Source organism: Mastigoproctus giganteus, chromosome 13, assembly GCF_048544385.1.
Source record: "Mastigoproctus giganteus isolate SK-2022 chromosome 13, ASM4854438v1, whole genome shotgun sequence".
Taxonomy (NCBI): Eukaryota; Metazoa; Arthropoda; class Arachnida; order Uropygi; family Thelyphonidae; genus Mastigoproctus; species Mastigoproctus giganteus.
Window position 1 is genome coordinate 134,248,426 of NC_143587.1, and position 23,665 is coordinate 134,272,090.

At 38.0% G+C, this 23,665-nt stretch overlaps 1 protein-coding gene across 1 annotated transcript in view; it reads right to left on the reverse strand.

The window, feature by feature from the left end:
* Window positions 1-14,632, reverse strand: part of LOC150076456 (BAR/IMD domain-containing adapter protein 2-like) — an 89,602-nt gene extending 74,970 nt beyond the window's left edge. The window contains exon 1 of the mRNA XM_090387180.1: window positions 14,493-14,632. Within this exon, the coding sequence (XP_090243306.1) occupies window positions 14,493-14,540 (48 nt within the window). The 5' untranslated portion in view covers window positions 14,541-14,632. The remainder of the gene's footprint in view (window positions 1-14,492) is intronic.
* Between the last annotated feature and the right edge of the window lie 9,033 nt (window positions 14,633-23,665).

Sequence of the window (23,665 nt, forward strand, 5' to 3'; positions counted from 1 at the left end):
GAAAGACACGCATGCAGTCACAATGTATACTGATCTGATATGAAAACTGCATAAATGAGAAATTAGTTGGATTTAGTGCAATTCCTGAATGTTAACACTAGCTTTTACTCACCGCAAAAAAAAAAAGATTTTTGCGTGTCTAGGAATAGCTGGTGATATTCAGCATAAAAACGTTTTGAATAATCTGTTCTTAAAGAAATATGAAGTAAATGCAGTTCAAAGGAAAGTTCGCCATTTGTTTTCTAAAGCTCAACTGCGTCCAGACAAACAAGATTGGTGACAGTGTACTAATATACTATAATTAAAACTGCTAATAGCACACCTGGAATATTTTGATCTTAACAGAAATTAGACTGAAGAATGTTAGTTCCAAGAAGTACTCCATGATCAAGTAAAGTTTTCGCTGTACACAGAAAGTATGCAAATCGGGTACTGAAGAAATACCCGGAAAAGGCTATAAAAGGCACGCGATTGCTGAGCAGGCAAAAAAAAGTCAATATGGTACTTGGAACTGATAGTCGTGTACACTGTTAAGAATCTACCAGAATAGCAATTTCCCTGCAGTGCCTCCAGCATATTGCTATATGTGAGTGGCACTTTCAAAGTTAATTGCGTAAGATGAAATAATCGCGAAAGAATGAATATAAACTGGTTTCAGGAGACAGGTGTTTTGGTTGTAGGTCAATTAGAGGACGGCGGCCACATGAATGTTAAGATCGCCCTTGATATGTAATGGGGTAGCGATCACGCACGCCACCTAGTCCCAAAACGGTTTAGCAACTGCAATCCATGTCCAATTTTTCGCAAAGTGCTGTAAAACAAACAGGTATCAGGAGTACCAGTTTTAAGATGCATGTGGTGTAGTAGCAACTAACACCATCTGTTATTCGAAATGGTACACGCCTTGCTCTCCATTTCCTGGATAGGAAATGGAGAGCAAGGCGTGTACCGTTTCCATTTCCTGGATAGGTTGCATATTGACGCGTGGCCTTCGAGTGTTCCATGGACAGAAAGACTTCTGGTTCATGGGCAATGTAAATCCATTATTTCGGATACGAGAAAATCATCTCCACTTGCAGTCAGCCGAAATCTCATACCTTGCTCAAGGTTGAGTGTTGTCGTTTCTGCAGATTTTGTCATATGACCCAACTTAAAAAAGGTATGAGGGTCTGTTTTTTCGTCACAAGTAGTGATTGGACGCACCTTAAACTCAAACATTAATCAAAAAGCGGCTTGGGGATCGATTTGGCTGTAGGACGTTTCAGTGAATACGGTGCTGAAGGAAACTAACATCATGGGACATTTTAGCGGGTTCAGTTCATGAATTAGAGGCAGTTGCGACCGCACGGATTACAGTTGCAGATCCAACTGGAGTGCTCCAGAGGCGGTGCTAGGTAAAGCAGTTTCGACCGCATATGCATGCAATTTAAAAACCATTAAAACTAGCTTTTCTACTGTCGATTTAATTCGTAGATACTGAGTACTTCTGTCCGACCTGTACCTATTGCACACAAGGCAATAGATACAAAAAAAGAAGTGTTTAAGAAAGTAAGGGTTGCATCAGGATTGGAAAAAAAAAAAAAAAAAGCCAAAATACAAAATTTAATTTGTCTAAATAGTGATGATAGAAGTATTTCAACTAAATTAAACCGATTTGAGCTTTTAATTAGGTCAACCGATGTTAACATATTACGACTAACAGACGAATATCATCTAGAGATAATTACTTAGATATTATTACTAGAGATAATCGAAATGCGCTCTAAACCAAATGATTCTGGGAAGGCAAAAATCTCTACAGTCAACTTAAATGGGTGCTAAATGCGATTGCCTCATTATGGAAAACTTCAACCTGGCTAAAAAAAAAAAAAAAAAAGTGCAATGCGCTATGGAGAAACAGAACAATAAAAGCAATCTTTACGATTGCTTTTATTGTAAAATGTCACAAAAAGTACAAGCCGATCTAATATCTGCGACTGTGCTTCTCACCAACGATCAAAGCTGAATCCAGAATTTGACAGTGCCAGGACCATAGCAGGTAGTAACCACACTGTTGAAATACGGTAAAAAGTGGTTAAAGAGATTTGTGGTCAAAGGAAACGGTCACAAAAATATCTTGAAATTGAGACCCTTAATTTCAAAAGAGGGCGGGGAGAGTTGATCCAGGCATTTTTTGGACTCCGTTAACTGGAAAAACGATATTACGACTTCATCATGAGACATACTCAAGGGTTTATAATGGAAGCTAAAAATGCACGTTTCAGTGGAGAAGTCTCGCGAAAGAAATTGATATCTAAGTGAATGGCAAGAAAAGTTTCTTAAAAGTAAATCAGAATTTGTTGTTTCACGATGTATAATTTCAACCTGAATAATAGGAGTAAAAAGAAGAGTACCAGAATTACAAAATACAAGGCCTCTTTAAAATGAAAAGCCCAAATGCCACATACGAGAACTAAAGTTATCAACTTTCATTATAAATGTTTGATATATTTATAATGAAACTTGCATATGTTCAGATATTAAACAATCCCTTTTTACAGTTTAATTTTAAGAGGTAAGAGCGAGCTGGATCTGATATTTATATATCATTTCAATCACTCGTTAACTTGCATTTAAAACTTAGGGAAGGACAGATGGACTAAGGCGCGAGTGTACGTGCTTTGAGTGACTGGGGTCCAACCAGTTACTACTAAATACGGTGCTGTTTCTTGTATTCTTTTGATCTTGTGAACTCCTCTGATCGTGTTGTCGTACCGGAGTATAAACTTCTTTTTTTTTTTTAAATAGCTGTGTTAAATATCTAAATTACTGTAGGTTTGCATTATCTTAAAAATAATTACTAGATATAACTTTAATATATGAAGTAGTAATATTAACCTTCATTACGGTTGCTTGAAGGCAACTGAAATTAATAAAATCGTCATAAGACATTTTACTAAATTGATTTTTTTTTTTTACTTTTTCCTTAAACGTTAATTTTGGCTTTTCTGGTATTGCTTTTATGTTTGATTTAAAAAAAAAAAAAAAGGCAGGCAGAATCAAGGACTTAGAGTTGCTGTAACAACACTTGCGAGCTGACAATAGAAATCCTCACGTACTCAAAGTGCAACTGCTGGCTCTCGCAGAAAAGCCCTTTTGTTCAATACATTCTCCCCCACACAAATGGCTTTCTCCTGAGCTCGAGCGCATTAAAGCATAACCTGGAAGTATTAATGATTTCACTATTGAACGAATTGGAAACCTAGAGAAGGAATAATGCGGCTGCTTCCTAATTTCTGTGGCTTAGTCATCTATTGCTCCTTTGAGTGAAGACGGGAGAAGATTTTTAATTCCTTGATCAAGAAATATGGCCTCTATACAGGTGCGCGAAATTTAATCAGCTGTGGCTCGCTGTACAGAGAACTAATTCACACGACAATCGTAGAATTATGAGAGTTCTTTACTGTTGTGAATTATGGATTGTGATTACAGCGAACCTCCATTCTGAACTTATGGATAAATTAAAAAAATGAAAGATGCTGCAATGAAAAAAAAAAAAAGGAAGGAACCACACACAGCAGTGACTGATAATATTTAGAAGCGTGCGTGGAATTCGGATGTGGTTGGTGAAGCATCCACCTAGCCAAGAATAAACATACTTGGCAAAGCAGTACGGTTTAATAAACTTGGTTTATTCATATACCGGAAAAGTATCGCCAGCAGCCTACGTATTTTTTTGGCAGTCTCGAATCCACTGAAAGAATTCAATAACCGTTTACTAAACGGAGCATTGGAATGGACGCTGACAGCAATATTACTAAGCCTACTCTGATAAGACATTAAGGGTGGCATTATTGGTTTGAATCTCAGTGAAGACCACAAGCAGTGAAGCATTAATATATGGAGTCTGAAAAGGTTTTCTGGAAAGAACATTCAGTATCAATCTGACATTTGCTAACTCCACCTGCTTGAAAATTGGGGTTGAGTGAAACACTCAGATGTGCGGTAATTACTGGTGAATTTAAAAATTCGATACGTTAGACTAAGTTTTAAAGACTGAAATTCAGGTATTAAGAATACTACGTCAAAGATTTTATTTTACTGGAGTTCAAATATTTTATGTTAGCAACGTTGTAATAAAAGTAACTATTTCCAGGAAAATAGAGAAAGTTGCTCAAAGAAAAATTTGAAGTTTGCATTTGACTTTTTCAATAGATTAAGCTAAGAATAATTCAAAAATAAAAGGTTTCTTGAACAGGCTAACTATGAAGATTAAATCACAAGATTTAAGGATGAAGTTTGACCTAATCCCATAAAGGAACAAAACATCTCCATCAAGTTTAATTTATAACTCGAGTTCTCGTAGTTCCATTTGGGATATCCTAGCAATACATATTACCCAATAATACATACTGGGGATTCATAATTTAGCTTGATATCACTGGACTCCAAGTTCCATGCAAATAATTCCCGCATCAGATTACAATCGCCTAATTTTAATGTGCGAATGATAAAACTGAGTTCCTGCATTGTATGTACAGATCAAAAGTCGGTCCGCATGCGATGAGAACTGTACATTTTCAGTCACGTATGAGTTATTATTATTAATATCAATTTTATTTCCGAAGAAATGTCCCTTTACAGCTGTGCAGCTAGAGGACATGATTTACATACAAATTTTGTATAGAGATAAAACAAAATACAGACAAATGCATTGAATACAGAGCCAAATACAATATACGGCCTTAAACAGCCACTGGTGAAGATACAAAAACATAAAGTTACAACAAATACAAAAATAAAGTTACAACAAATACAAAAATAAAGTTACAACAAATAAAAGTGCATACGGATACATAGGAGCGTGGATGGTGCGACATCACAGAGAGTCCATTCTTGCAGACATGTATGACTAAGGCATACATGTCTGCAAGAATGGAAGATCTGTAGGTTCTGTCTTTGCAAAGTTTCTCAGCGTCTATGGCTAATCTATTAAATATTTGGAAGGAGTTATGTGGAAACATGTTGTCCAGGAAGGACATGCAACGCAGCCTCGATCTGTATGGGGAGGTGTTGGACTGGCATCTTCTCCTGTCGGACGGTCAGGCGATGATATCCCATATATTGAGTGAGTTCAGTTTTCCGGATAGAAGCTGAGAGAGGGTAAGAAGGTTCCTAGAGATGATGAGATACCTCCAAGGAAGCGTATTAAGATTGGTGACAAGAACAGATTTTGATATTATAGGTGTTAGCCCAGCAACCCTATTTAGCCATTTCAAGATCCAGAATTCCAGGGAGAGGAACCTGGCTTGGTATGATGAGTGTGCTGAGGACCATATAGTCGAGGCATATAATGGAATTGGGAAATAGGGTTTTTCCTGCCGGATATTGCCGAATTCTGCTGCTCTTGCCGCAGAATTCGGCAATATCCGGCAGTCATTTCTTTCAACTACAGACAACATGTAAACCCTTGAAGCGCAACTGATGTCATTAATCAATTTAAAGCCGCCTTTCGTAGCTCAGGAAATGACAAGTTAAACCACGCCAAAGTCGAGTCAAGCTGCGGTTTTATAGCTGCGGCTCTTCTTTATTCCCCCCTCCATGTGAGATTGTCTTACTAAAAAGACTAGCAGAAATTATTTCTTGTATCCAGTAAAGAGTAATGCCCTTAAGACGAGTTATTTGTATTTTAAAAACAGACCAAAAATAAAGATCAACCTTTGACAATTTAGTCTTTTAATCTACCTTTTTGTTCTATTTAAAACTGAAATTATCAAGCTAATAAATCCGATTTTTTAGTCACAAAAACCTTCACTCCAGATCCCCGAAAATCACTTTTTGTGGTGTGGATGATTTACGAAAAATGTCCTCTTAATCAAAAGAGGCACGGATTAAACTAATTCTATATTGGATGTCAAAGAGTAATAAAACAATTTTAGTCTTTGGAACAGATTATTTGACAAAAAGACATTAAGTTAAACGAACATCTTTATCGATTCTATTCAAGGATGGGACAAAAAAAAAAAAAAAACCTGGTTTATGTAAAGCACCGTAATCCGAACAATTTTAAACCGAAGCGCTTCCTGAGAACTTGGAGTTTTTTTGTTTTTTTTTTTAAGAGTAAAAATCTTTTGTTATAGCTAAATTAGGTTTTTGCTAAAAGATCCAAAGTAAACTATACATAAAATTAAAATAAATCGTGTTTATGCATCGGATGGCTATATAGGATCAAAGGAGTTTTAGATTAAGGAAAGACATTATCGATTCGAACACGTGACATACACAAGTCTGTAGTTCGCCATTTAGCTACGGCCGTACTTTTGTTGAAAGTTCAACTAGAACAGAGCAAGAGACTCCAAAGAACAGAATATGAACATGTGTTGCGCCTTATAGAGAACTTTAGTTCCACTCTTCTATGGCACACTTTCCGTTACAGAATTCTGTAAGGCTAGAAATGAGTGTACTAGTATGTTTGTGCAGATGTGTGTTGCTTAGTTGTTTCTGGTCGCTTTACTACCATGGAGCAGTGATCACCAGGAAGGCTACTCCCCAGTACCAGTCCGCGCAACGGGAACAGGTGCCATAACAGTACTGTCCAAAGAACTAAATATCAAAAACCCGAAGAGGAAACCATTTATCGCTTTTAAGGCGAGAAACTCGAAGCACTCTGCCGGTAGTTTCAGATTTTTCAACTAACCACATGGATGGAACATACTGCACTGTTTAGAATCACCAAAAACTTCAATAGTGTTTCACGTGATAAACTAGAATATTTCTTATAGCATATGCTACGAAATGAGGAGGGATACTTCAAATGAGCATTTGAAGTATCTCATATTTCCTATGACACCAAATAGTGTCAATTTATTTCCATACTCATTAGAGCTCATTATCAGAATACACTGACAACTGTTGTCGATGCCTGGACTGTTGTAGTGACACTATTCAGGGAGAAATCATTTTAGTTCTCGACCTACCGATTACTTCACCACTGTATCACTAACGTCGGCCATATTTGAATTTTGACTGTTCAAATAAGTTGCAGTAATACCGTGATCTTTGAAACCCCTTCAATGCTACTTATAGTGGCTAGCTACCACTGACAGCTCTAGTGCTTCCTTGATACTTGTAGCACTGTTTTTTCCTTTTCTTTTTTGTACAGCCAATTGGATCACCTCCACTAATACTCGGAATGGATATACGAATTTTTAGAACGCATCAGTAATGATTCGATCCCACCACACAGTCTTAACGCGAGAGTCAAACTCCGAAAAAAGAGAATTTTTATGAATGACAAGATACTGAATAAACTTTAGATTTAAGATAATAAATTAATCAGAGTTCTGAGAACAAAAAATCCTGGAAACTGCATTGCCATTCTCCGAAAATGGAGGTCGAAAAATTAAGTAAACCATAATTAGATATAATTAAGTTCAGGGCAAAAGCCTCAAGCTATAAAAAGTCATTGTACATGTCAGGCATAGACTTTCTGTTTGCTTTGAGCAATCAGAGTATATCGATAATCAGAATTCTGTAGTTTAGCAGTTGTACTCCATTACACCACTAGATAACATCAAGTTTCGGTAGTGACTTTAATAGCCATTTAAAACTCCACATACACTGGACTGCATCGTAAAGGATGTGAAATGCTGTTCGATTTTTGTGGAAAAAATTAACCTACCTACTGACATTTTGGCAGCCGATTGACCATATTATTCTACCTTTTTTGTTGACGCATCACTTAGTTTTCGGGAAGAAAATTTCATCCCCCATGCGTTATTTTTCTACGAAATTTATGATCTTTAAGATCATTTTCCGAATAATACCTGTTTATAGTACCAATGACTGCTAACAGATTAGTCTGAACACGTGATTAACAAAAATGTATAGATAATTCTCTGAAATCTCTGTATGCCAGCGTATCCCCAAAGGGTGCGCATGCCACCAGTTGAATACCAAACATCATGGAGCCCATTAGAACAAAGTCTATACAATATTGATTAATAATAAATCTAAAGGCACTGTACTCAAAACGAAAACATGGACATCTCCACACCCTCTGAATCCACGAAAAACCTTCTCGATTTGAAATAGGAAATCCTGCCACATGCAACATACGTCACTAATGATTTCGCTGTCAAAGACTCGTTGACACCTCAGGACGAGACTCCCACTGAAAAGGAGGAAAAAATCTTCTACATTGAGTTCTCCGATCTACAGTAATATTGCCACAATTCGATGAGGTGCCTGTAGTTTAAGTTTTGTCACAAAGTAGTGAAAGGTTTACAAGTTTGTTATTCGTAAAACTCTTATAATTTAATGTTAAAATTAAAGGAAAGCGTTTCCCGAGCAGATTACTGCTCCGTATTATAAACAGAATACAAAGTGGCGACCGTGTGCTCTTTTCACCGTCACACGAACTTTCCGGCATTTTCAAGCAACCTCGTGATATGTTAAGCTTCATTACTGGTGAAGGAAGTAGTGAGATCAGGCTGCAGAAACTTCTGCAATAACCCAGATTAAAGCGCAGTCTTACGAGGTCTAACTAGCTCTTTAATGGACTGTTCTTGACAGCAGCAATCCCTTCAGACATATAACAGGATTCCCTGCTAAAATATTCACTACTGGAAGTGCTGCGGTGCACGCTTTCTGGAAATTGTAAACAGCTTGTAACAAAGTGAACCGGGAGCAGATTGTACTATTCATTGCGAGTCTTGTGATATATACCTGACGAAACAAGAGAAATAATCACCATCTTTTGACATGCAGGTTAAGGAAACCTGCTGACGGTACCAAAAGCGTTATGTAACTAATTTCGGTTTGCATTTTTGAATAATATGTGTGTGTTGTTTTATTAGAAATCATTTGATTTCTAAATAGTTCTAGTTTCCAGTAGTGCCTCCCAAACCTGAGAACTCCCAATTCGCGACCTCGGATTAAACGGGCATCTTCTGCACCCTGTCTTTAGGTATTGCAATAAGAAAATTTAATAATTTTATTCTTAATATAATATTTAAACGTAACTTACGCTCACTGACCATTGCTTTGATACCTACTATTTCCTGGAGTTAGTAGGTATCGATATCTCCAGCGATTCAGTGCAGTGGCGAATTCTCGAGACTAGCTATAATTGATCTCAATTTTCAAATGAAACCTGCTATTGGCGTAATAGCAGGTTTCATTTGAAAATTGAGATCAATTATAGCTAGTCTCGAGAATTTCTCGCGGCCATATCAACTTGGAACCAAATCTGCAGAAGTTATGCAATGGCAAGAAAGTTCGTCTCAGTAATCCATTTAAATTGGATAACTTGGAGATCCAAAGTAAATTTGTTTGCAATGCCAGTTTAATGTTTATCTGCTTAGAATTCGGCAAGTTCGTTTTAAAGTTGATGATGTAAGAGTGCAGTTATTCTTATTCTAGAAAGGAGGATCAGTTCTATAACCCAATATTTGCCTACTAGTCAAAGTTCTATCAGTATGAGCGAAATTTGATTTTGGAAGGTTAGAACGAGTTCTCACAGATAACAAAAATCTGAGTTTTTTTCCGCAATGTCACCTAAAATTATAAATGTTGAGCATTTGTTTATTATTATAATTTTATTAATTCAGTCGGATTCGCCCCTGGGCAAACAAAGGGTTACGGTTTATTCTGATAGTTCCAGTTCTTCCCCTTGGAAGAGTACACAACAGCAACACTGGATTACAGAATAACACTCAATGAACATCATCTATAAGAATCGAAGATTTTTTTTTACTGGTAGGATCATTGGAGCCGTTATCTGACTGATGGCAACCTTTTATTGCTTAGCTCTACTACTTACTAGTGACTTCAATAATACATACAAACTAGGCGAAGGCGCACTTTTTCTTATTGAGATGCTGTGATCACGAATTAAACTATTGAATTTTCTTTTGCGATCAGTAATTGGGCATCTTTCACAAAGAACACGCATTTTTATTAGTTCTACAAATCACACGACTTAAGTACTCATTTCTTTGAGTATGCTGGGTTCTCTTTTTGTTTTGGTCTTATAGTGAGGGGACCATACACTTATGACTATGAAAATAAAGGGAAGCAAGTTTTCAAACAATTCTACCATCAGATCCAAAGGACACACAAGCATTTGATCAAAGAACAGTTGCGTCGAATGACTTTCAAAGTTCGCTGTTTAATTTTGCAGTAGCTCCATGGGAGATAGACGGATTAACGAATTTAATTTAGGTAACCCTAACTGACATACAGTATTAGTTTATTTTGACCATTACCATAATTGATATGTTGTAGGACGGTTAGTAATTAACATAAGACTTTACATATTAGCATTTAGAGTATGCTATAAACAAGGTTTCTGTACTACAGAAATGACAACATAAATACTATTGACATAAAAAATGATAGGTCTATGAAACGAGTACTTGTTTCAATGATGCTATACCAAGACAACTCGTGGAAGTGTAGTCACGTTAGTATAGTTAAGGTGGTTTTGTGTGTAAGTTTATATGCCAAGTCTTAAACTGCTTTATGCTGCTATCCATATTAACTGTAAGGTGATATGCGACAATGAAATTGTAATTATGCGAGCTGAATGATTGTGTGCTTGGATTATGCATGAGTGTGGCAGGATATCATGCCAGCCTTGGTGGTTTCACACGGAAAAAGTGCCAACGTGAGTGAGATTATAAATGCGTTAATGATTATGATTTAACAGTATGTTGAAAGTATGTGAATATTTGTTTGCAAATGAGAATCCCGAAGAGTGCGTGACACATTGACGATTAACTGTGCGTGAAAGCTAAACTGAATTGTTGGTGGGTGGATGGTTGTCCCAGTACATGCATGAATAACTGATAAGTGTGGATGGGAACGTGCGAGTATGACGGTGTAGAGAGAGACTGTCATGCTTGTTAGATAGTTTTCTCTTCTGGGCCTTGACTCAAAATATTCATATCCTCTCAGGAATCATATCAGAGTTCCACTCATTATGTGAGCGGGATGATACTGGTTTACCAGTGCTGGTCCTGTTTATGGATGAATGCTAATATAATTGTTTATGTGCGTGTACGTGATGAGTGTGCCCGAACATTCATGCCCCATCTGTGTGTGAACTGCTTGCTTGTCCTAAGTGTTCTTCCTAACCTGCACAAGTGAAAATAAACGTGCTGTCTATATAAGAGTGCTGTGACAAGTGTTATGGGAAAGATCTAGTGATTGAGTTAATACTTGATTACGTCCTTTTTGATTTTTCTGGCTATGCACCCTTGAATATTCGTGAAAGAAAAAAAAAAAAAACGTGATGAGTAATTACTTGTTGTGGCTGCATGTTAGGTGTTATTTATGTTGGTATGATTGAACTGTGGTTAATCATAAAAAAAAAAAGTTTGTATACTTGTAAGAGTTGTTGTGAACAGTCTCCCAGCAAATTTGACTTGCAGCGGGTGGGTGGAGCCCCTGATGGGGCTTCCCCCCGACTAAGACCATACTCGGTGATCGGTTTGCCCCAGTGTGTGATTAACTGCCCAATAAATAGGGCACAAAGCTTATCAAGACGATCAACCCCACATAGGACATCCTATCCCTATGACTTTAACACCCTCTTCCCTAGGTATCAGTTCCTCTTGCGGAGGATGAGCGTCCTCCACAGGAGGGACTACACCCACCACGTTTGCCTTCAACTATACTCCTCACTTACACATAGGAGTTCCTTTCCAGCAAACTTCTCTTTTAGTTGGGAGAAGATGAAGCTCTGCTTGGTAAGCTCAGCCGTTTTGCCTCGCCAGAGCTGTTATGAGTCCCTCCTCTGGCCAGGGTACCCGCATCCAGGACGAAAACTAAGGATCGGTGGTGTTCCACGTGCCCCTAGGCTAGGTGGCCAGATGAACAACATAATTCAACATATACCACACAATATCTGGCTTTACAGGGTTTCGTATTATACATCAAAGTTACGGAGTTGGGGGAAACTCTCGCTGCTGCTGGACTGGAAACACTATAATATCCCTATTAATTTTGGATGAAACTTTTGTATGATGAAACTTTTACTGCGTGTTCTTAAATGTTTAATTATTCGTTAATTTAGCATCCTTGCAGAATAGTATTTCAGCGATCAGAAATATTGAAATTTATGGCATTTTAAATTCTCCTATTGAAGTATTTTGTAGAGCTGTATTGTCTAAACGTGCAACAAGTGAAGATGCACTTTCGCCTCATGAGGAACGTATCTTTTGCATGAGGACCCACCGAATCTTAAAGACATCACTTTCTATGCTTATCAAAAAATCCAGTAAGTATGCTATATGTTGAAATGGAACTTCAGTCCTCATACTCTCACCATTTAAGACCACAAATTCAATCCAGGTTCTTTTCAACAATAGGAGGAAGATGCGCATGAAAAAAAAGTTAAGGCAGTCGTACTTGCATAGCACGACTGCCTTAGGCCATAAACAAATGACCCAAACCTAGAGATTTGATTGGCACAGACGAGATTTTATCCGACTGGTTTGAGATTGGTGCCAGTATAGGATTTACTATTAATTATTGCTGAGTTAATACATTAAGATGTTTTTTGAGAAAAACTGGTGACTATGGTTTCGTCCTTTGCATTATTTGTTCAAATAAAAAGTTATCCGCGGATTGTGCGCTTGTCTGCTTTACAAACTAGTCCAGCATATTTTAGTTATACACCGGATTTCTATGAAATTATCGGAATCCCAACAGCGAGAAATTTTGGAAATATCGATGGTATTTTGGAGACGCAGGTAGCATATCCTTGGATGATGCGAAATTTGAGGGAAAACAAACTTGTCCCACACTTTCCTCCTAGTCTAGTGACGATGCATCTCGACCCATGCATAGACTTTGTGTTATTCCTAGCAGCATGCCACAGCGGAATCTGTTACATCTCCCGTTTGCTATTCTGACCCCATTTCTTTCAGTTAAAAGGAAAAAACCTTACGGTTTCCGCCTATTTTATGCCTCGCGTCTGTTATGCTGTTCTGACTACTAAACTCGTGTACTGGAAAGTTGCGATTTTAATCCACTTCTATTCTTAGAACGTCAGTGCAAGCCTTATAAATGCACACTTGCTTCCACATACCAAGCGAATTCCAGAAAACCAAGACTTTAAAGTTGATACTCGGAAGCAGTCAAAATATCACACCTTAAACTCGCGTTTATGGCGTCATTTTTGGAATGCTTTTAGGAAAAGAATCTTCAGGACTGTATCGCTTCCAGTTAGCGAAGCTACTGGACATTTAACTCGGAAAAATACAGAAAAGAAAGATACTTAACAAAAGTACATGGTAAATGATTAGTATCGAAGCTTGTTTAAATGAAATGAGTGGCTATTCTCAGAAATAATTGCAGAAATGGGTTAATGATCGAAAATGGCATGAAAACATTTCTGAACATTCACTTCCATCCTTTCTCATAACGTACTAAATAAAGAAAGATTACTTTAAATTAAGCAAACTCAACTTGTAGATATTCTCGAAGTTTAAGTCGAATGTGCGAAACTGAACAAATATACGAATGTCCAAGATTAGCCAGATGCTTTACAGTACCACTAAGAAAAATCAGTAATTAAACAATCAATACAGAAGTTAATAGTAATCGGAAAATAAAGAAAAATTAAAAGAACCCATCGCTTGACGACAGGTAGCAGTTGTTTTCGACCCTACCCCAACACCAAAAGATGTCGAAACAGTACTTTTTGTTCGAAAGATTCCCCTTACTGATAACACACACCAAGAAACATGTGGCGATCAAATACGTGGGATGTTTATACAAGGGAAGGTGGAGGTCAAGTGAAAACCTTTTTATTCAAAGTATGCTTAAAGCGTACTACTCAGTCGTACACTTCAGATAAGTAACACTTCTTTCTGAAATGCTGAAAAATCAAAGGGAGAGGGGGGGGAACAGTATGAATTGCAAGAATGCCTAAATTTGTTTGTATCCCATTTAAACAAGAACAACTTATTGTCGTGGAGGTATTCATAAATTGACTTCTAACCAACCTTTAAGTTGTAGTTCAAGAGTAGCTGCTTTATAGGCAGGGAGTAAACCCACGAGGAAAAAAAATAAGCGTGGATACATATTTTAGGAGAGTGAATATTTCTTTTAATTATCAAGTGTCCTAGAAATTACTCCTGGTGGTTATATACGTCTCTTTCTTGATGAGAGACTCCAGCCTAATGCGATTCTTACTTTGTCAGTTAAACACACCTGTAACCGTAAACAAAAGTGGAATTTTAGTATTCTCTCTGGCCAATCGCACCAAATACTAGAAATGATCGTTGGAATGTTATCCTCGATGCTCAGCACTTTAAAGTTCTTTTTAAGAAACCTTAAAGATGCGAAGTTGAAAGTATGACGTACAACGGAATCTTAACGAAGTTTATCGCCACAACTTCTTACACTCTTCCGCATCGAGGACCCTAAAACGAAATCGCACACTTCAGAAATTAACTACACATTTCACTCCTTAGTTAGTCAGAGCATGTCATTGACCTTACCTTGTACGCTCCATCTATAAGTTTTGCCAACTCCTCGTTCTCTGACATTGTTTATCTCCGTACGATACCTCCGGCACGCGATACCAACACACACTCTTTACCATACCTCCACTCGGCACGGGCAACTGGCCAACACTGAAGTGAACCACAGCTTTACGGGTGTGCGGAACGTGCCTTCAAGTTGAACTCGGGCGATGACGTCACACTCTAACGGAGCATCGCCACCGCCACGTGACTATAATTCCATCGTAGGCACGAAGAACAGCACCAGAAGCATGTGAGGGGTAAATCCAATTAGAATCTCAGATCTGATCTCATAAAGAAGAGAGGCAGCAAAATTTGAGAAGCCATAAAATAGGACAGCGAGTTGGCTGCACTGAGCAGCATTTATATTCAGCAGTGAAGCTCTTTTCTCATTTTATTTTCAATATGCCCCAAGTTGTTTGTATTCATGTCTAGAAATATTTAGATATATTAAATCCATTGTCAGCCGGCTGCGTTTTATTCCTTTATCTTAACCAGCACACGAGTCATTGGTATTCTGCTGGCGAAAGCTCTTTGGGCGCCGAGTTAATTCACATTCTTATTCTTCCTTGGCGCTCTTCAATTATAGGAATTAAACGTAGCTATTAACTAGCTAAATTCTAAGCAAAGGGAGGATTTAACGCAGGTTCAGTCTTTGATGGGCGTGAGACAATTATTTTTTTTATTTTGCTATCGCTGAAAAACCCAGAGGTAATATAGTCCAACGGCGTAGTTTCAAAAATGTTTAAGGCCAAGCTGTCTATCAAGTGTACTAGCTAAACCTTTCTGATCATTTGTGTTTCTTCGTGTATAGCAGCGTTCATTTCTCTGCAATTATTGTCCCCGGTGGCAGTTTCGCAACTCGTTTATAGAGGTTTTGGTTCGAATCTTATGGGGAACTCCTCCAGTGTGGATAAATTCTTAAAGACCTCCTCAATGACGGTTGTAGTTAGCCGATCTCAGACAGAGGGAGTATGGTTTTTCAGCCTTCACAAATATGCAAATTGCACTGAACCCATTTGGTACAGAGACAAAATACATGATATATCATAGTATCTGGTACATTATGACAAAATTTCCAGCTTCATTTCGTATTCCTGTAAAACCATAATGATTTCTTGGAGCTTGATAAAAAGAACTGTTGAATTTTAAATCTCTTTTCTAAATGGAGAATATTAATTGGAAGATTGGAAGTTTAATCAATTGAAATGAAGTGCAAAATGCATACTGTTGCAAACATTTTGAAAATTGGTTATAAAAATATTTTCGAGAAATCTGCAGTAGGTTGGAATCACAGGGGTCACCGGCAATTTTGGTGATATTAGATTTAATTTAATTAAGCCCTCGTGGGTAGCACAGTTAGTGTAATCACCGTTCTCTACACACCGGGTGGAAAAGACCTGAGTTTGATTCCCAAGACTTCAGTTTTTCACAAAGTGACTGAGTTAGTCAGTCTCAGGTGAGGGCAGTGTTGTTTTTTCTTCCGAAAACTAGAAGTTTTCATTGAGAAAATAGCAAACCGACCAGAGAACTCACGAAATTTACAGAGATTTTATATATATGGCGCAAAATGGCCTAAGTTGCTGATGCTCTTAAAATCCAACATCTTCAACGGTAAAATGTGTTAGGTTCCAAAGAACCTATGACTATGTGACTATGAGGAGTCTGTATATTGTGCCTGTAATTTCATGCATTCTATGATCGGTTTACTGGACAAAAAACTCGAATTTCTGAAAGACAAAATCCATGCCACCCTCACACAAGAGCGACTAATTTAGCAAAGTTCTGAAAAAAAATCTCATAAAAATTCCTCGCGTCATTGACGAGATTCCAACTTTCAGACCTTTTCCACCCGGCGTGAGAGGAGGGTGACTATAGCTCCTGTGCTACCGCAAGGGTAAGTGTGTAAGTGTAAGTGTGTGTTGTTGTCTTACGGCACCAGGGGGTTTCCCCCATCTACGCGTTGCTTTCATTGTGGTGAACCAGTTCACTGGGAAATGCCAGAGATTTAAAAGTGTGTGGGAATTGTTCATGTGTTGTGTTCTGTACCGTTGTTCATCTGGTCATTTAGCCGTTGGACCTCTATTGAGGCCCAACGTTGTCCCACTTACGCCCCGTGGAGGCAGACCAGGAACCCAGTAGCTGTAGATTCACTCTGGCAGGTCCTGCCGCTTAATTTCCTGGGATTTCGGCGGCTAGGACCTTAAAAAAAAAAAATGAATAAAAAAAAAAAATAAAATAAAAAATAATAAAATAAAATAAATAAAAATAACAAAAAAAAATAAATAATAAATAAATAAATAAATAAAAGAAAGAAAAGAAAAAAAAATAAATAAATAAAAAAATAATAATAATAAAAAAAATAAATAAAAAAAATAAAAATAAAAAATAAATAAATAAAAAAAATAAAAAAAAAAATAATAAAATAAATTAAAAAAAAAAATAAATAAATAAAATATAATAAAAATAAAAATAAAAAATATATATATAAAAATAAAATAAAGGGTAACAAACATCATCATCAAACATTAAACACTCTTTGAAAGTTCGGGTAATAGTCTTATATGTAACCAAAAGTTAGTCAGATTGTCAGCCATCCAGAAACTACATAGGAAGTGATTGGGCATCCTTCGTGGAGTCACTTTGTGATTGAGCATGTTCTGTAATTGTCGTCGTATGAGTTTAGGGTCTTGGAAAAGTGGAAAACGATTTATGAGGATGTCAATTCCACACGGATGATTATGTGAAGGAAGTGTCACGCAATCAGTGTTTGATGGCTTCCATCAAACATTAGTGTCAACAACAACCAATATACGTTTAGAAGCAAAGTATAACAAAACCTGCTGTGCAGACGGGATAAGTACCTACACGGCAGCGAAGATTTTCTTTTACAAAAATGTGCCAGTTATTGGAAAAAAAGTAATTCTCGTTTTCCTTTGGTTTTCCTTCGTGGTAAACGTCTCCCCATATTTTATACACAAGTCAAAACAATAACGACCAAAGCATGTGCAAATATGCTGGCATATGTATGTTTCATCATGATGTAGTAGTTTCAATCAGCTTGCGTATGTTTACAAAGCAATTCCAGATGTGAGCAGGAATCGCAGCTTCATTGGATGTTGCTATTGTTGGGTTTTTAAACGCATCAGCGACTTAAGCCATATTGCGCCGTATATATATTATATCTGTAAATCGCGTTTATCCTGTGGTCGATTTGCTGTTCGCTGGACGAAAAATACGAGATTCCGGGAGAAAAAACTATCCTTCCCTCGTCTGAGATCAACTCACATCTACGTTGTGAAAAAGGCCCATAAAAATTCCTGAGTCATCGACAAGATTCGAACTCGTCTTTTCCAGCCGGTGAGTGAAGGACGACGATTCTAACAACTGTGCTACTCTCGAGGACTGCTTTATCGGAACATAACACATTAGAAGCAAAGTACTGAACGCTTGTAATAACAATTTACGTCTTCATTGTAGATGGAATGTACGTGGAAAACGGCTTTAGTACGGTGTATGGTCCACAGGCAAATTCCAGAGAGATGTTTCGTGTTTTGGAGCTGCGATGCAACTATGAAAATCAAAGTATCAATGAATTTCTGCAGAATCAGTCGCCAGTCTGCGAAAGTGCAATTTCTAGCCAAGTGTCGCCGAACCCCTTATCTGGTTGAATCATTGTAGTCTATCAGAACGAATTCATTGCCTTAATCGCTAGCATAGGGAGTGGCGACTCTTGTGAAAGTGCAGTTGTGGATCAGGATATCATATCCATATATGCTTGCAGCCAGGGTCCCGTTCCTGATGATGTGAGTCTATACCACCATACAGACTAATGCTACCCAGAATTCAGAATCGACTGGAGCGTCCCAGAATGCAGCTCCATTTCGTCGCACGAATAAGTAATATCATGCACATACCTGATTATTAAAAATAAGATATTGTATTGACACGCGTTCTTTTTCTTAAAATTTTTAATTTCAATCACTGAATTGCCATTCCCATCCAGCAATCGTACTTATATGGAATTGTTTTGGGCTCCTCTTTCAAGTCACATGAAGCCAAACGGAATCCAACTCATCCGTAAAGATAGTATTCATCTTTATGGATGAGTCGGATTTATGGATCTGACAGATGAGTCAGATCCGCAAAGATGGTGTACGGAGGATATTCCTCAACCTATTGGCCAAATTTGAGGAGCACGTTCTAAAGGTGATTTGGAGAGATGAAGAATTTAATAGCGGAGAATCAGAAAAAAGAATGTGCTGTATGCGTTCGTATACAATTTCTGCAATGGAAATAGTTATGGCTGTTGTAGCGGAATACCATTAGTGATATCCACATAATAAATTCCATATTGCAGAGCGTTTCAAAATGCACACGGAAATTTGAGGGAGACTCTCTCCCTTCTATGAGCGAGAATGTGCGCAACGATGTGCACTACAATACACCCACTTTAAGTGCAGAGAGCACTACGCACAAGTATGCGTAGAATTTCCTTGAAGAATGGTTTTACACTGACACAGGTTTTGAGGATTTTGCACAAATACGTATAAAACCCAGAATCCGGGCCATTCACAATTTTGTGATTGATTGGAAGCATGGTTACAAGTTGTGTCTGATACAGACGTTCTACGTACAGACGAGGCTTGGTCTACTTGCTGACTGAACGAAAACAAAGAATCCTCACTCTTGATCACAGAAAACACCACACGAAGTAGCAGAACTTAATTTTCAACACCGATTTTCAGGAAATGTGAGGTGTAGAGTAGTATCAACTGCACTGCTTGGAACATTTTGGAACAGCATAAAGTTAGCGTTTACATCGGTGGTCAGCTGAAAACAAAGCAGCAGAAGCGAAGAACGAAGCAGATGTTGGCACCAGAAACAAACTGGGACGAATTCAGTGGAGACGTTCAATGAACCAATGCCTGGCACTAAGCAAACAGTCACAAAATGGTCACTTTTAGGCATCAGTACATTGTGTCTACAACGTTCTTACAGATACATTATATTGTTCTGTCTAGTTGTTGTTTGCTGGACAACAATCCCGAGTTTCCTAGAGAAAAATCACGAAACCTTCACCTGAAACCGCTTAACGCAACAAGATATATAAAAATAGTCAGATGAGCTGAGAAATGGCAGTTGAAGTTTAACGTTGACAAATGTAAGATGCTGCAAATGGGTAGCAGTAACCCCAAATTAATGTACCAACTGTATGGTATTACACTCAGAGTAGTGGAAAATGGTGATAGTAATTGGCAGTCAGATATGAAGTTCTCTGAGAACATGCAGACAGGTTTTGTCAATGACATACAGTAACTTTGCTAGCAGGGATAAGGAAGTGATTATCCCATTGTATAAGGCAATGGTCCGGCCATATTTTGAGCACCACATACAGGTCTGGAGGCTTCATTTTAGGAAGGATGTAGAGCTGCTGAAACGAGTACAGAGAAGGGCACGAAAGGATGCTATTTTCAAGAAAGGCTCCAGGTCTATAAATTTCGTCTGAGAGTAGGCATCTGAGAGGTGATCTGCTTGAGATGTTTACGGCTTTTAATGGATTGAGCAAGCTCAATCCATTAAAAGATGACATTCGTCCTCTTGCTCACACGTGAGGAGCCAGAAATCCAAACTGAAGAAGGATGGTTGTAGGAGAGATGTGTGGAAGTTTTCTTTCCACCAGCGGGTGGTTTATTGATAGAACAAATATCCATCCGATGTTGTGAAAGTGGGTAGTTTGAATAAATTCAATGAAGAACTAGACAAATTATTGGAGGGGTGAACAGGCCATTTATTTATTTATTTGCTAATGCTTTATAAGCTTGCATCATATGCCACTATTACTACAACTAATATAATAATAACTCAGCCACGTTGCGAGAGAAAGCTATATAGAAATATCTCGTGTCATTAATGGGACTCGAACTCAGGACTTTTCCACCCGGTGTTCGCAGTAATTACGACCACTGTGCATTCTCGCAGACGCAGGTCATTTTAAAAACTGGATTCGGCTTTATGTACACATAAAGCCAAATATTTTAATATTGATAACCTTGTTTTGAACGAACCAAAATCTGAGACTCTTGTTAATCATTTGAAGTTTAGTTCACTTACCTGTTTGAAACTCTGTGCTGTAAAATTTTGTACGATATTTTGTGGTATGTCGCAACCACTTCCGTCCTCCAGAATATCTCTGGAAATCCCTCTGGGGACCACCTATAGGTTGAGAACCATTGCCATATACATGCTAAATAATGGATTCTCTTCGTCAACTGCCATCTCATCCACTGTATCAATGACAGAACATGCTACATTCAGAGACTTTAGCTACAATTCCATAGTCAAAATTAAACTACCTTCATGCTTCAATTCTTCAGAAGAATTGACGACGCTAACAACCGACACTAAAACCTAAGTCCAAAATTTTGTCTTTTATGTATATGTACAGTTATTTTATTACTCTACTATATTTTTACAATATTTCTAGTAATCCTTCAGACGTTTTCAGGCATGAACTTCGAGCAGTGAGAAAAAACTCCAGTTTGGCTCCATACCATGCCCATCGAAGCAATAACCCATTATTTAGTTAAACACAGCGCATATACCTTCTGAGTACAGCTGTCGAGGATCCAAGGGGCCACTTTTCATTTATTCCATCCTTAAATCTCCTTTCCTAAAAGTAACCTCTCAACGAATACTCTGCCTGCGTAGTGTTTGCGTGAAGCCAAATAAAAATCGGCTTTTTAACTTCGATGGGCAAATCACTTTATCCGTGTGTTGTCTTATTCGGGGTAGCAAGGAAACAGAATCCCTCACAAAGTATTCCCGGATGTAAATGCCGAAAGAAACGTGGCATAAAGCTCGACAGAATGGAAAATGTGAGTAAATAACTTCGTCTTCGAGATCCCATCAGGGAGAAGCGTAAAACAAGATATTACCTGCATGTCTAACTCTACTTTATCACTGCAAACAATGGTACAGGAGATAATGGGAAAACTTTAATAGATGATCGACCCAAAACACAGCGAAAACGGCTCTGGGGGACATAAATTTTAATAATCAGTAAAGCAGACGCGGATATTATCGAAGCTAATCCTCCCGCTCTGTTCTCACACGTATTTTACTTTGGGGGATAAAGGCAGTTACAACATTCATAATCGAGCCTGCATGATGGCAGTTATGTCCATTTACCATTTATTCCACTCGCTCATCACCATTTCGTTCTCCCTTCATTTCATCGCCTCATTCCGTTCACGTTTTTCTCGCGTGTACGTGGACCCCGAGATGCCCAGATGTAAAACTGCCTCCTCTCCAAATCATTAAACTGACTTAACCATTAGTACGAAATTATAGTTAGTTCGCTAATATCGCAATCAAATCTGCGCCATTTCACGCTTTTCTGCGATTTTATTGGCTCTCAAAAACTAAAATGTCCGACTTTTTAAGTTTCATTTAGATTTAATAGCGTAAGGAAGAACCATTAAAGAAAGTGAAATCACTTTCCACGCTACTTTGCCTTCAGCGAATACTCTCTCGTAAGTATACACTTAAATTTCTATCGGTATCGAATTATTATTCGATTATATCGAACATGATAGCCTTTAACGAAGCCATTTATTAATCCTTGGAAAATTAATTTGGACATAATTAGTCACTCGTATTAAATTGTTAGACAAATACTGATCTTGTATTCTACCATTTGCAGAAAATATTTTAAATTATATTTAGAGTTAGCAAAGTTTCGAAAGAAACTTTGTGGGATAGGCATTTAGATTTTAAAAAGCGTCAAAAACTACATTTTAGGTGGAATAGGAAGACGACAGAACTCATTCCCACAACCGATCGTGCTGCAAGATTTCTTCTTATAGTAGACTTGGATTTATTACCGACGTCCTTGTCATCGTCTTGTAAACAGCATGACAGTTCGTTTTGAGTTGTAGTAGTAGTGACATGTGATGCAAGAAAGCAAGTGTAGGAGCTTATGCAGCATCAGCCAAAAAAATAAATCACACCATTCCCTCCAAGTGCCTGTCCAGTTCCTCCTTAAATTTATTCAACCTATCAACTTCCACAAAGTCAGATGGAAGTTTGTTCCAGCAATTAACCACCCGCTGGCTAAAGGTAAATTTCCGTACATCTATTCTACATCTGTCTTTTCTTAATTTGAATTTATGCCCCCTTAGGTTCGTAATCTGAACAAGTGGCAGGATACCATCAGAATTCAGCGTGCTCAACCCATTCAAGGTCTTATACACCTCAATCAAATCACGGCGCAGGTGCCTAGTCTCCAGCCACTGCAATTTGCAGAACTTAAGCCTTTCTTGGTAAGAGGATCCCTTCATTCCCCTCACCAATCTTGTTGCCCTTCTCTGTACACGCTCAAGTAAATCTACATCCTTCCTAAAATGAGGCCTCCAGACCTGTACGCAGTACTCAAGGCGTGACCTGACCATTGCCTTATACAAAGGGACAATCACCTTCTTTTCCCTGCTAGCAAAATTCCTATATATCATTGACAAAACCCCATGACCTGTCCTGGCAGCCTGTCTGCATTGCTCAGAGAACTTCATATCTGACTGCACAATTACTCCCAGGTCTTTTTCATTTTCTACCACCTTAAGTGTAGTACCACAGAGTTGGTACGTTTCTCTGGGGTTACTTCTACCCATATGCAGTACTTTGCATTTGTCAAGGTTAAACTTCAGTTGCCACTTCTTAGCACATCTGCCCAAATTATCTAGATTCTGTTGCAGTAACACACTGTTTGGCCTCTCAGGAACTGATCATATCTCCTATTCAATGCTTGAAGAAGGCAGTATTTGTTGGTGGTTAGTGGCTGCTTTTATCTTGCTCAGAGGTAATAAGGCCATCAGAAAGCCATATATTACGTACGTTAAATTGCGTTCACGCTATGGTCGATTTGTAATTTGGCCACGGCATGATAAAAAAAGGAATAAAAGTTTCTCCCTTCTTGACATCAAGTTAATTTGTGACAGAATCGAATCCAGCCGTTTCCACATAAGCTGATTATGGTGAATCTGTTCCCTGCGCTTTTATCAAGGTTCATTTGGTTGAAATTTTAAAATATTATGACCGTATATAACATATATAGTTTGGAATTATTCGCGTAGCTGAGCCTGCCATTTTTT